Source organism: Megalobrama amblycephala, linkage group LG14 (assembly GCF_018812025.1).
Source record: "Megalobrama amblycephala isolate DHTTF-2021 linkage group LG14, ASM1881202v1, whole genome shotgun sequence".
In the NCBI taxonomy this organism is placed as follows: domain Eukaryota; kingdom Metazoa; phylum Chordata; class Actinopteri; order Cypriniformes; family Xenocyprididae; genus Megalobrama; species Megalobrama amblycephala.
Genome location: NC_063057.1, coordinates 43459202 through 43473478, shown reverse-complemented (window position 1 = coordinate 43473478; position 14277 = coordinate 43459202). Strand labels below are relative to the sequence as shown.

Genomic DNA, 14277 nt, shown 5'->3' with positions numbered 1-14277 from the left:
TTAAAGATTAAATAAATAATATAAAAAAAATCATATATAATCATTTTACATATAATAATTGTAACAATAATGTTATAATATATGATAAAAATAAACCTGTCGTTCTACAAATTCAAAATATGTCTATTGATTATGTAAATATAACATAAAAAGCTTGTAAAATTCTGTTTGCAACCCATAATTACTTTTGATATATCACATATTTACAAGTGAAACATGAGAAACATTGTAGTGTGTGGCATGAATTTATTAATCAGAAATGATTTACTGAAATTTCATTTAAAATGTCTCTATCACCAGTGCTTGAAAAATAACAGGGATTTTTCTTCAGAATAAATAAAACCAGGAAATTTAAACTACAATGTGGTGAACTTAGCAACAAAGAGAGAGCAGGATCTAAATGTAGATTCTTTAATGTTGTAATTTTAACAAAAGTACACAAAACACATAGAGCAAACCAAATAAAACTGCCATCTAATGACAAGAACTGGTTAAAAACATAGAAAACTAGTGAAGGGGAGTCTACTCCAAAAGAGTCGATTCCTCGTCTCTGAATAGCAGGGGTCGACTCCAACACAGGAATCAACTGTCGCTGTTGACTCTATTGATCTGTCTGAAATCACTGACTTGTTCACTCATTCTCTAATCCCTATATAGTGCATGGCAGTTCAGTGCACTATATCAACAAAGGAGTGAACAAAATTAAGTGAGGAATTCGGACACTACAGAGGCCTAGAGCTGTCACCGGAATAACTCTGTGATCAGTAGTAAATGCTTCTCCATCTGAAAGCCAGAAGGCGCTTTCACGCAGAAACTCCAAATGTGCCCTGCCGCAGAAGTAGATAATGCTTCATTCCAGGAAATCCCTATGGGCATCGTACTATTGCTATAGCTGAATAAACAGAAGATTTAAACGCTTTGGTTAAACATGACTAATAAACACACAACTGCCTTAAAGGAACACTCGTCTTTTTTTGAAAATAGGCTCATTTTCCAACTCCCCTAGAGTTTAACAGTTGAGTTTTACCGTTTTCGAATCCATTCAGCCGATCTCCGGGTCTGGCGGTACCACTTTTAGCATAGCTTAGCATAGTTAATTGAATCTGATTAGACCGTTAGCATCTCGCTCAAAAATGACCAAAGAGTTTCAATATTTTTCCTATTTAAAACTTGACTCGCTCTCACGGTACTTTAATGTCGCCACTTCAAGTCCAACAAGCCTGAAGAGAACCAGTTACTACACTCCTGAATGAATCAGCCGTTTGAATGAATAGAATGAATGAACGGCTTAATCATTAAGACATTTACCGCCACCTACTGGCAGTTTATATAATAAATAATTTCATATTTCGGTAACACTTTAGTATAGGGAACACGTATAAACTATTAACTCCGACTTTTCCCTCTATAAATTCCTAATTTACTGCTTATTAATAGTTAGTTAGGTAGTTGTTAAGTTTAGGTATTGGGTCGGATTAAAAATGTAGAATAAGGTCCTGCAGAATAAGGCATTAATATGAAAATTCAGTCATCATTTGGAAATTCAGTCATCATTTGAAGAGTTTGGTTCCAAAACACGATAAACATTTTCAAAAAAAAAAAATTGAGTTTCCGCCAAAATCAGTATTGTATTTGGTCGGTATTGAAAAGTCATTTATTAATTTTGCGCAAAATGCGATATCCGTCGTGTTATTCTGTCATGTTTTCTCCCTTTCTTTCCAAAATGCGACAAACGCCAGTCACCTTTTTCTGCAGAACGCGATATATCCGCACAACCAATCACAGCGCACCGTTTCACACACTGTAAACATTGAAGGCTTTTTTAAAAAGCCGTTTTTAATACCAATGTACTCGGCAAATGTGTTTATTTTAACTGCGCGGTGGCGCCAGATACTCTTTAATCGGTAATGACAAATAATTTATAACATTAACAAGATGACCCGTTGAATTCATTTTGGGAGCGACGGCTGAATGTCATATATGTGAATCAACTTACTTTGTTGTGTATTTTCAATTTGAAAAATAACTTTTATATTGATGGATTAATTGCATTTTGAAAAAAAAGTGTCATGGATTTAATGCATTTTGGGGAAAAAACAATAAGTTTTTATAAATCAAATTGTAGAATTGAATTTTTAATGTTTTTATATCCAAAAGATGCAATGTGAAAGTTTGAAACAGAAAATAGTGGTTTTCATTTTGCCGCTTTCTTGGTAAAGAAAACACCTTTTTACTCAAATTATTAAGTTATTGCGTTTTGGAACCAAACTCTTCATTTACTCAACCTCATGGTCCAAAAGTTCATGTGTAATAAATTCTATGTTGAATCAAATAAAATTCCTTTGTGAAGCTACTTTTTGTAATGTCTATTATTCTTTTGAGAGTAATTTCTTAGCCAAATTGATGTGCGATTAATTAGATTAAAAATTGTAATCGCTTGACAGCCCTAGTACAAAGGCTGAGACACAGGTACAAACCATGAGGGACTAATGTGGACAAACTAAAAGTCCACATAACAAGCAGAAAAAAACAGGGCATAATGACATAAGCAGGGTTGATGTTGATTTCATGTTGACTTTAATTACCACCCACACTGAAGTAGTTCTCAAACCTGCATTAATTTTGACAGGCAAATTGCAATGACCTTTTGTGTACTAAGCACATCCCATATTAAGCTTCACCGGCATTAAAGCAAATAAATATATAAATGCGTGCCTCTCACAGGCAGTGCTGTGCACTGAAGTGGTGATATATGCGAGCTGTGATTGATTTTTTTGGACACCTCGTGGGAGTGGGGAAGCTTCCAGAGGTCTCGCATCAGGTGCATTAGTGTAATTGGCTCTGAGGGTGAAAGAGTTCATTTCACTCCACCATAAAACACATCCTACTCAATGTAATACTCACAAACACACATCATTCAACCTGGTATGTATAGACAGTTGCCAAATGTTCAGCACCAAACTCAACACCAAACCTATTTATCTTTATGAGAGGTGTTGCTAAGGCAAGTATATATATATATATATATATATATATATATATATATATATATATATATATATACAGTACAGTCCAAAAGTTTGGAACCACTGAGATTTTTAATGTTTTTAAAAGAAGTTTCGTATGCTCACCAAGGCTACATTTATTTAATTAAAAATACAGTAAAAAACAGTAATATTGTGAAATATTATTAAAATTTAAAATAACTGTTTTCTATGTGAATATATTTCACAAAGTAATTTATTCCTGTGATGGCAAAGCTGAATTTTCAGCATCATTACTCCAGTCTTCAGTGTCACATGATCCTTCAGAAATTATTCTAATATGCTAATCTGCTGCTCAAGAAACATTTAATGTGTACAATTGTACAAAATATTTGTGTATAATATTTTTTTTCAGGATTATTTGATGAATAGAAAGTTCAAAAGAACAGTGTTTATCTGAAATCTAATCTTTTGTAACATTATAAACGTCTTTACTGCCACTTTTGATTGATTTAATGCATCCTTGCTGAATAAAAGTATTCATTTCTTTCATTTCTTTTCAAAAAAATAAAAATAAAAATTCTTACTGACCCCAAACTTTTGAACGGTAGTGTATAATGCTACAGAAGCTTTGTATTTCAGATAAATACTGTTCTTTTGAACTTTCTATTCATCAAGGAATCCTGAAAAAAAAAGTACACAACTGTTTTCAACATTGAAAATAATCATAAATGTTTATTGAGCAGCAAATCAGCATATTAGAATGATTTCTGAAGGATCATGTGACACTGAAGACTGGAGTAACGATGCTGAAAATTCAGCTTTGCATCACAGGAATAAATTACTTTGTCAAATATATTTAAATAGTACACGGTTATTTTAAATTGTAATAATATTTCACAATATTGCTGTTTTTTACTGTATTTTTAATTAAATAAATGTAGCCTTGGTGAGCAGACGAAACTTCTTTTAAAAACATTAAAAATCTTAGTGGTTCCAAACTTTTGGACTGTACTGTATATATATATATATATAATGTGTGATCCTATAGTGAACAATTTACCCTTGCATATGTTTGATTTTGAATTCTTTCTTTTTTTTTTAACTCATAATATTTAATCAAAATGTCATAACTGGATCTTGCAGTGAATGTTTTCTCTGGTGATGTATGCAGGACTCCAATCATTTAGTCCATTTTAAACTGTCCCTGCAAGCTCACGTTCATCTGCCTCCACTTTAGAGCGCAGTGCCGACATCTCAAAATCCAATAAATAGCCGATGCATAAAACCAAGTTCCCACCCTACATTTTTTTCTTTTTCAATAATCCATTAAACTCAGATGTGCATTACAATACAGAAGAAAAATATGTCGCTACTTGTGTTTCATTCCAACTTTAAGTGATCCAACTTATGGTTTTCACATGGAGGAGAATAAAAGAAAAGAAAATGTCCCACAGACCTACACTGAAAGACTGGACTGTAGCCATTTCTAGAGAACAGAATATCACAGAGGCTTAAATGTGGACTCCTTTCATGCCAAACAGTAATAAACTACTTGGTCACCAATGTTGGGGAAAGTTACTTTTAGAAGTAATCCATTACCATATTGCGTTACTCCCTAAAAAAGTAACTAATTGCATTACTTAGTTACTTTTATGGAAAGTAATGGGTTAAGCTGTTACATTTTCTAATCTGGGCTGGGCTTGCTTTTGTTTTTTAATTAAAAAAAAGGTTCTACTTTTGGCTGTTGCATTACTTTTTGTGTTATGTTTTTCTAATATAATGAATACAGTGGTTCAAATTTAATATTATAAAGCAATGAGAATATTTTTGCGCCAAAAAAACAAAATAACGACTTATATAGTGTTGGCCGATTTCAAAACACTGCTTCAGGAAGCTTTGGAGCATTATGAATCAGCATGTCAAATCTGCGGTTCGAAGCGCCAAAGTCACATGATTTCAGCAGTTTGGGGGTTTGACACGCGATCCAAATCATGATTCGATACGCTGATTCATTACGCTCCGAAGCTTCCTGAAGCAGTGTTTTGAAATCGGCCAACACTATATAAGTCGTTATTTTGTTTTTTTTGGCACACCAAAAATATTCTTGTCGCTTTATAATATTAATATTGAACCACTGTACTCACATCAACTTATTTAAATATGTTTTTAGTACATTAATGGATCTTGAGAGAGGAAATGTCATTGCTGGCTATGCAGGACTCACTGAGTCATCGGATTTCAACAAAAATATCTTAATTTGTGTTCCAAAGATGAACGGTGTAAAGTCTTACGGGTGTAAAACGGCATGAGGGCGAGTAATAAATGACAGAATTTTCATTTTTGGGTGAACTAACCCTTTAAAGGGATAGTTCACCCAAAAATGAAAATTCTGTCATCATTTACTCACCCTCAAGTAGTTCCAAAATTGTATGAATTCCTTTGTTCTGCTGAACACAAAGGAAGATATTTGGAAGAATGTTTGTAACCAAACAGATCTCACCCCCATTTACTACCATAGTAGGAAAAAAAATACTATGGTAGTCAGTGGGGGGCAATTTCTGTTTGGTTACAAACATTCTTCCAAAATATCTTCCTTTGTGTTCAGCAGAACAAAGGAATTCAATGATGTAATTGATTTACAAAGAGTAAATGATGACAGAATTTTCATTTTTGGGTGAACTATCCCTTTAAAGGCCTTTTCACACCAAAAGTGAAATGAATAAGCCTCAGGCTGAAGTAAATGCAAATTTGTGCTGCCATTCTGGATTGCAGAAGTATAGGACACAGGAGAATAAAGTTCAACACACTTAGGCTATGTTTATACTTGGCATGTTTTTTGAAGCTGCCAGCTTCTGTTTTACATTATCATCCTATGGAGTAAACCGTGTTTTCACTTTTTTAAAACGCCACTGGCGCTGTCTTTTTCTGCAGCTCAGAGCATGTTTTCAAGTTGAAAAAAGTTCAAGTTTTCTGAAAAGAAAAAAAAAAGACCTATGACCTTTTTGACATCTGACCAATGGCAAGCGAGTAGCGAGACCTGTTGTTTCCATAACAACAAGAACTACAAGAAAAAATGAAGAAGGTGCCGGTAGATGGACTTATCGTACTAAGCCAAAACACTGCTTCATGAAGCTTCGCAGCGTTATGAATCTTTTGTGTCGAATCCGCCAGACTGCTGAAATCGCGTGACTTTGGCACTTCGAACCGCTGATTCGACACACTGATTCATAACGCCAGTGTTTTGAAATCGGCCATCACTAAATAAGTCGTTATTTTGTTTTTTTGGTGCACCAAAAATATTCTCGTCGCTTTATAATATTAATATTGAACCACTGTACTCACATGAACTGATTTAAATATGTTTTTAGTACATTAATGGATCTTGAGAGAGGAAGTGTCATTGCTCCCTATGCAGGCCTCACTGAGCCATAGGATTTCAACTAAAATATCTTAATTTGTGTTCCAAAGATTAACAAAGGTCTTACGGGTGTGGAACGACATGAGGGGGAGTAAATGACATTATTTTCATTTTTGGGTGAACTAACCTTTTAAAGGTGCAGTGTGTACATTTAAGGTTGCGAATTGCAATATAGAGAAGATACGGTGGCCAGCACAGGACAAATATGTTGTCCTCTGAGACAGCAGAGAGTAGCCAGTCAAGCAAACGCGCTCTGTAGAGCAGTTTGTCCATTGAGGGCTACTGTAGAAACATGCCAACGCAAAATGGCAACTTAACATGTAAGGGGACCCGCGGTGTATGTAGATAGAAATGGCTCATTCTAAGGTAATAAATACATAATAGTTCATTATGTAAGGTCTTTATACACCACTGAAAACATAGTTATGTATATTATATTGCATTTCTGTCAATAGATCCTCCTAAAATGTACACATTGCACCTTTAAAAAAAGTGAGATTAAATACATAAAGTATATTTGTGTAATTTAACATATTTAATTATTGCAGGTTTGCGTAATATTCTGAGTTTGCATTGTTTTATTCATTACCCATCATGTTTACACAGCGCACACAACGCCTCTGCACTTACTTCTGATTTCTCTCAACATGGGGACAGGAGAGCTGTCGGACAATAGATGGAAAAACAAAGTAACTTAGTAACAAGGGGACACCTCTCCTGACCCCATATTTGACAAAAGATATTTTGTTGTAAATTTAAAAGTAATGCGTTACTTTACTAATTTGAATACTTGCAAAACATAAAAAAATATTGATACCAAATGTTTTTTATTACTTATTTATAATGAAAACCTCAAATTTAACCATAAGAGGGGGGAAATAAACTGACTGTCATCCAAAAAGAGAGAAAGCTGATTAAGAGACATCACCAAACACACTACGTTTTTAAACATTTGTGGCAAAAAAATTCAATCATCTCATCTCACTCTTTTCAAATTAATTGTACACCCCATGCTTCTTATACATTTTTGCACTAAAATCTCAAAGTAACAAAAAAAATCTCAACGTGCGTAGGCGCTCACCATTGTGACCGTGTGGTGGGCAGTTACGGGCTTGTTCTTCACATGGTCGATGTTTTGCCTGAAGTTGTCTGACTGCCTCTGTGGAGCTCTTTGGAAATGGGATTCTAGAAAGACTGAAGGCATCAGTTTGGCCACCCGACCACGGGACTGGGTCTGAAGCAATTCCCCATGAAATCCCAAGCCCTTTCCCTGACTGAGGACACCCATGTGCTGGTACACGGGGCCAGTCATTCCATTAGCTATGCGTCGATGCGGTATCTGATAAACGTCATCGTCCTCAGAGATGCCCCCTGAAACAAGAGTTTCACATTATAGCTGTTACTATATAATGACTGGAACGTTGTATCAACTAATTTCAATCCAGGACCACAACTGTACATTTTATAATATATATATTTTTGCATATTAAACAAAACTTTTATTGGCTTGTTTTGTAAATGTGTACATGAAAACACAACTCAATAACTCAACTTTAAAGGGATTAGTTCACTTTCAGATAAAAATTTCCTGATAATTTACTCACCCCCATGTTATCCAAGATGTTCATTCTTTCTTCAGTCAAAAAGAAATTAAGGTTTTTGATGAAAACATTCCAGGATTTTTCTCCATATAGTGGACTTCACTGGAGCCCAAACGGTTGAAGGTCAAAATTACAGTTTACAGCGATCCCAACAAGAAATAAGGGTCTTGTCTAGAGAAAGCATCGCTCATTTTCTAAAAAAATTTAAAAAAATTAATTTTACAAAAAAATTTAAAGTTTTAACCATAAATGTTCATCTTGAACTAGCTCTCCTCTTCTTCTCTATTTGAATTCCGGCAGTGTAGACACTGCTAAGTGCATTACTGCCCTCTACAGGTCAAAGTTTGAACTAAATTGTCATATATAATATGCTAGTGCAAGTATATAACAATTAGTGCAAACTTTAACCTGTGGAGGGCAGTAATACACTTAGCAGTGTCTACACTGCTGGAATTCAAATAGAGAAGAAGATGAAGAAAGCTAGTTCAAGATGAGCATATTGTTAAAACGTATAGAAGTTTTTTTTTGTTTTGTTTTTTAGAAAATGAGCGATCGTTTCGCTAGATAAGACCCTTATTCCTTGTCTGGTATCGTTTAAAGCCTTTTGAAGCTGCAATGAAACTGTAATTTTGACCTTCAACCGTTTGGAGGCCACTGAAGACCACTGTAAGGAGAATAATCCTGGAATGTTTTCATCAAAAACCTTAATTTCTTTTCGACTGAAGAAAGAAAGACATGAACATCTTGGATGACATGGGGGTGAGGAAATTATCAGGAAATTTTCATTTAAAGGGGAACTAATCCTTTAATAACTCAACATTGTAATGAAATCTGACTTAGCCGAGTGTAAGAATGTAAAACATCTAGTAGTCATGCATAAAAGACACAAATATTGATGTCCAATACAAACATGAAACTTAGCCAAGAAAATGAGAAACCTGAGAACCCAGTTGAAATAAATGCCATTCATTCTTAAAAAATAAAGGTTCTATATTGGCAATATCCCTTATTTTTAAGTGTTGATGGACTGAAAGATGACAATAAATGTGGTTTTGACCATTTTATTAGGTCTAGCTTTGATAAGAGCTATATTCCTTTCAGATAATTCACTCCAAAATGTAAAATTTGCAATCATTAGCCTATGTCCTTCCAAACCAGCTTGACCTTTTTTTTTTTTTTTTTTTTTTTTTTTTTTTTAATGAATATCCTGGCCACTCTTTTCAGTAATAACAATGAAAGGGAACAGGTCTGTCAAGCTACAAAATGAAAAAAAAAAAAAAAAAAAAAAAAACACTAAAGAGGAAGATTTGAAGTAAATAACAACTTAAATTGAGTTCAGATTCAGAAAACATTTGAAATATCTATCTATCTATCTATCTATCTATCTATCTATCTATCTATCTATCTATCTATATTGTTGATAGTTACAGCTTTATGATGTAACTGAACAGTATGATAAAAGGCAGAAAACTCAAGTCAAGCCTAAATAAATAATTATTGCAAATTATCAAGTATGATTTTGTCTTAAGTGTTAAAAAGTTAAGTATAATATATTTAAGTCTGTTATGAGAAGCATAACCATAAGTGTAGCATATGCAACATCAATTGTAATACTGTATAAGCATATATGCACAGGCACAGACAACCTAATAACAGACATATACTGTAAAAAAAAAAAAAAATGAATAGTGATGAATATTTGCGTTTTCTGCTACTGTCTAAGATTCAGAAATGAATCTAAATGGGTGAAATATTACTATTTATTTTAACACTGACAAGAAATGCTGACTAGATAAACATTTCCCTGTCTAATACAGGTTCGCATATTTCGCATACTTTGTTCCATGGCATTAAATTGGTTTTATTTACACCTAGCCTTCAAATGCCCATGTTACTAAACACACACCGTATGTATTTGCCAAATAAACACCGAATTCACTCTTCCAGTAGCAAATGAGGAAATTATTATAGCAAGAACTAACACAAACATCGATATCAATATTGTTTTTAGCCTCACCTGTGACGTGAAACCCCATCAATAAAGAAATAATGACTACTGCCGCGTTGACGAACATGATTCTTCTCGTTTTATTAAAAATGCATTATGGCTTTATGAATGTCAGTCGAGGCTGCGGTGTCTCTATGGTTAAGACACTGAAACGATGGCTGTTTAATGCAATAATTCCGGATCTGCTGTGGATCACACACCCCGATGTGTCTCTCTAGCGCTGAGAGGATCCATTTAGCGAGTCGATTCGTTTGATTGCTTCATTTCATAGAACCGATTCATTTGTGTTACGTCTGGTCCAGATACCAAATCATAAATAGTCTTTTAAATAGTAATCTTTTAAACTAGGTGTGTATTTCAGTCAAATACATACAGCAGTAGTTAAATGAGAATAGATTTCAATACATTTCTATAGCTCGTGGTGCGACTGAGGAATTATGATTTTTTTTTTAGATTAATTAATCATTCATCATAATGTTTGCAGCTGTTCACCACATATTTCAGTTTTTTTATGTTTAGTGCTACGTTGTTTAGGATTCAAGGACTCACTTACCTCACAAACTAAGTTTTTGTCGTCCAATGATTCACAAACGCTCTGAGATTCGGTTCTAAAGAATCTTAAGAACCCGTTTAAAGGAATGATTAAATAGTGAATCACTAGTTCTCAGAAGAGAAAATGAGTAGGAGAAAAACATAAGCTGAAAAATTAATAAGCTTTATTTGCCAACATACAGTTTCTACTAATAAATAAATACATCTGCAGATTCTGCACACCTCAAAACAATGAAATATTATATCTAAATTACTAAATTAATAGCACATTAGGCCTATTAGTAGCAGTAGTAGTAGGCTATACTTTTTCATGCAGTAGATAATCAAAAATCAAATTTAAGTAAAATTTATTTCAGTCAACAGTCCTCCAGTCTGTTTGGTCTTTTATACTTTGCATACTTAGTATAGTATACTTAACTTAGTCTACTAAAACTGACTGGATTTGATCGTTGCAACCACCACCAAGAAGATCAGGCAAATTTCAGGCAAGGTTTTGTCAAGCCAACTTAGATGTTGTTTGCTCAGTCAAGTCAAAAAGACTTCTATCAGATGTTTAACCCTGGGGCACAGAAGAGAGAGAGAGAAAAAAAACTTAAAAGCGAGGTAGATATTAAAGCAATCTTGCATGAAATGTGGCCTTTGATTGTCAGCAGCATCACTTGGTTCTTTGTGCAAAAGCTTCTTTTATAGACTAGATTTGATCAAGAAGGAGCCGTCAGACAAAGTCACATGGCCCTCTTCATTCAGAACTCACTCTAGCATTCATAAAATGTGTTAAAATAACAACAAACCAGTGGTTTTTGCGTAGTGACTCCTTAAAGGGTTAGTTCACCCAAAAATGAAAATTCTGTCATTAATTACTCATCCTCATGTCGTTCCACACTCGTAAGACCTTTGTTAATCTTCAAAACACAAATTAAGATAATTTTGATGAAATCCAATGGCTCAGTGAGGCCTCCATTGACAGCAAGATAATTAACATGTTCAGATGCCCAGAAAGCTACTAAAGACATATTTAAAACAGTTCATGTGACTACAGTGGTTCAACTTTAATATTATAAAGTGACAATAATACTTTTTGTGTGCCAAAAAAACAAAATAGTGACTTTATTCCACAATTATCTAGTGATGGGCGATTTCAAAACACTGCTTCATGAAGCTTCAAAGCTTTACGAATCTTTTGTTTCAAATCAGTGGTTCGGAGTGCGTATCAAACTGCCAAAGTCACGTGAACCAATGAAATTTCGAAACACTTATGACGTAACAAAGCCTCGTTTACTGAAATCACATGACTTTGGCATTTGATACACGCTTCGATTCGAAATAAAAGATACGTAAAGCTTCATGCTTTGAAATCGCCCATCACTTGATATTGTTGAATAAAGTCTTTATTTTGTTTTGTTTTTTGGCGCACAAAAAGTATTCTCGTCGCTTCATAACATTAAGGTTGAACCACTGTAGTCACATGAACTGTTTCATATATGTCTTTAGTAGCTTTCTGGGCATCTGAAAGTGTTAATTATCTTGCTGGCAATAGAGGCCTCACTGAGCCATCGGATTTCATCAAAAATATCTTAATTTGTGTTCCAAAGATGAACGAAGGTCTTACGGGTGTGGAACGACATGAATAAATGACAAAAATTTCATTTTTGGGGGAACTAACCCTTTAATGAATGGGTGTTTTCTAATATTTTCCTCCTACAACGATGAAGCTCATCCTCAAGCACACTCCATCATAAACACCCTTACAAATCTTTTACTCATGAGCTCTTAAGAGGAAATCATGTAGGATGTTATTTTATTCTGTTCTTAAACAATTCAGATCTGCCAAGTCAGTCTGCTGCGTCGTCTTGTGGCAAACATGTAGCTCTCAGCTGTTGCCATGGCAATCTGATGTCTGACATTCACCATGCAGCAAAAAGCATCCCTGCCAAAATGCATCGACTAAAATAGATCTGTATTTTATGTGATTAGTTGGAGGGTAACTGCACTCCTGCAGCTGAATCCATCTCAGATCTGTCATTTCTAAGACCATAGGAAGCAGAACTAATAGAAAGACCATAAGCAGCTTATCTGTAAATATATTATTTAATCATTTTTTTTTAAAGTAATTTTAATTTTAATTAGATGTAATAAAAAAAGTAGGCTAATGACAAAAAAAAATGTAAAAAAGTTGTATTTTAGAAGGTTAGCCTATTAAAACTAATCTGTTTAAAGGGATAGTTCACCCAGAAATGAAAATTTGATGTTTATCTGCTTACCCCCAGCCCCAGGGCATGTAGGTGACTTTGTTTCTTCAGTAGAACACAAATGATGATTTTTAACTCCAACCGTTGCCGTCTGTCAGCCGTATAATGCGTGTCAATGGGAACTCTATCTATAAGAGTCAAAAAAACACGACAGACAAATCCAAATAAACCCTGCGGCTCGTGACGACACATTGATGTCCTAAGACATGAAACGATCGGTTTGTGCGAGAAACTGAACAGTATTTATATCATTTTTACCTCTAAAACACCACTATGTCCAACTGCCTTGCGTATCCGGTTAGTGAGGTCTGATCGCGCTTTGACAACCGAAGTGATGTCTCACACTCATTTAAGTTTAGGCGCGAGAGATCACTTCCATCATCAGAGCGTGTTTTTTGACCTCACTAACCAGATGCGCAAGTTAAAAAATGATATAATAAATACTGTTCGGTTTCTCGCACAAACCGATCGTTTCGTGTTTTAGGACATCAATGTGTCGTCACGAGCCGCAGGGTTTAATTTGGATTTGTAAACATCAAATTTTCATTTTTGGGTGAACTATCCCTTTAAAAAGTTTCCTCAGTAACACATTAAATATCTTTCATTTTGATTCATATTTTGATAAATTGCATGCTAAACAATAAAACACAATCAATGATAGTTTACTTATGACAGTAGATAAGAATACAAGCCGTTTATACCGCATATAAGCATTTCTCCTTTTTATCATTTTACATTAGCCTAGCTTTTATATTTTTACATATGTAATATGTCACTGGTGAATTATATGATATCTGCTGCTTTTAAAAGTCATATGACATTCTAGCAACTACTGTCAGTTCTGGCTATTCAAAAATAATCAGTTGATAGAATGGAAAGAGAACCGACACGAAATGGGAGGGCAGTAATAGCCCGGATGTTGTCTCTGATTGGTCAGGTAAGATGTTTTTAAGTAATAACGCGCATAAATTCATATCTCCTCTCTTTCCCTCGGCTTCACAGATAATATTTATGCTTAGTCCCAGACTAAGCTGTTTTAACTTGTACTGACAATATGTCAGTGCCATTGTTTTGTCTCAAGATGCACACCGGAAAAGGCACATTAAATTAAATTAATGTCCTAATTAAATTAGGACCCAATCCTGGCTTAATATAATCCCTGTATGTGATTACCAGGCCTTTATGTTTTAATTCAAGTTCATAATTTGTATTATTCGGCTCTTGCGTGATTCCTGTTATTTTTTGATGCGCTGATCAGGATTGACCAATCACAGGCGTTTTAGATTACCCATTTGCTTTTGAAAAAAACATTTAGATTATTTATTTTTGATAATTTAAATTTGTTTAATAAGTTTTAAATAACATTTAAAATTATTATACACAAATATCCGCAGTAAAAAAATAAAATATCCTTAGGTATAAATCAATGCGTGAATCGCCTGTCTGGGCCACCGCGCGCCCC

General features: G+C 34.4%; 1 protein-coding gene across 1 annotated transcript in view; it reads right to left on the bottom strand.

Annotated features, from left to right (window-relative positions):
• Nucleotides 1-10248, bottom strand: part of ptprr (protein tyrosine phosphatase receptor type R) — a 37305-nt gene extending 27057 nt beyond the window's left edge. The window contains exons 1-2 of the mRNA XM_048156434.1: nucleotides 10024-10248; nucleotides 7487-7776 (exon numbers count right to left, since the gene is read on the bottom strand). Coding sequence (XP_048012391.1) covers nucleotides 7487-7776; nucleotides 10024-10081 — 348 coding nt within the window. The 5' untranslated portion in view covers nucleotides 10082-10248. The remainder of the gene's footprint in view (nucleotides 1-7486; nucleotides 7777-10023) is intronic.
• Nucleotides 10249-14277: the final 4029 nt, after the last annotated feature.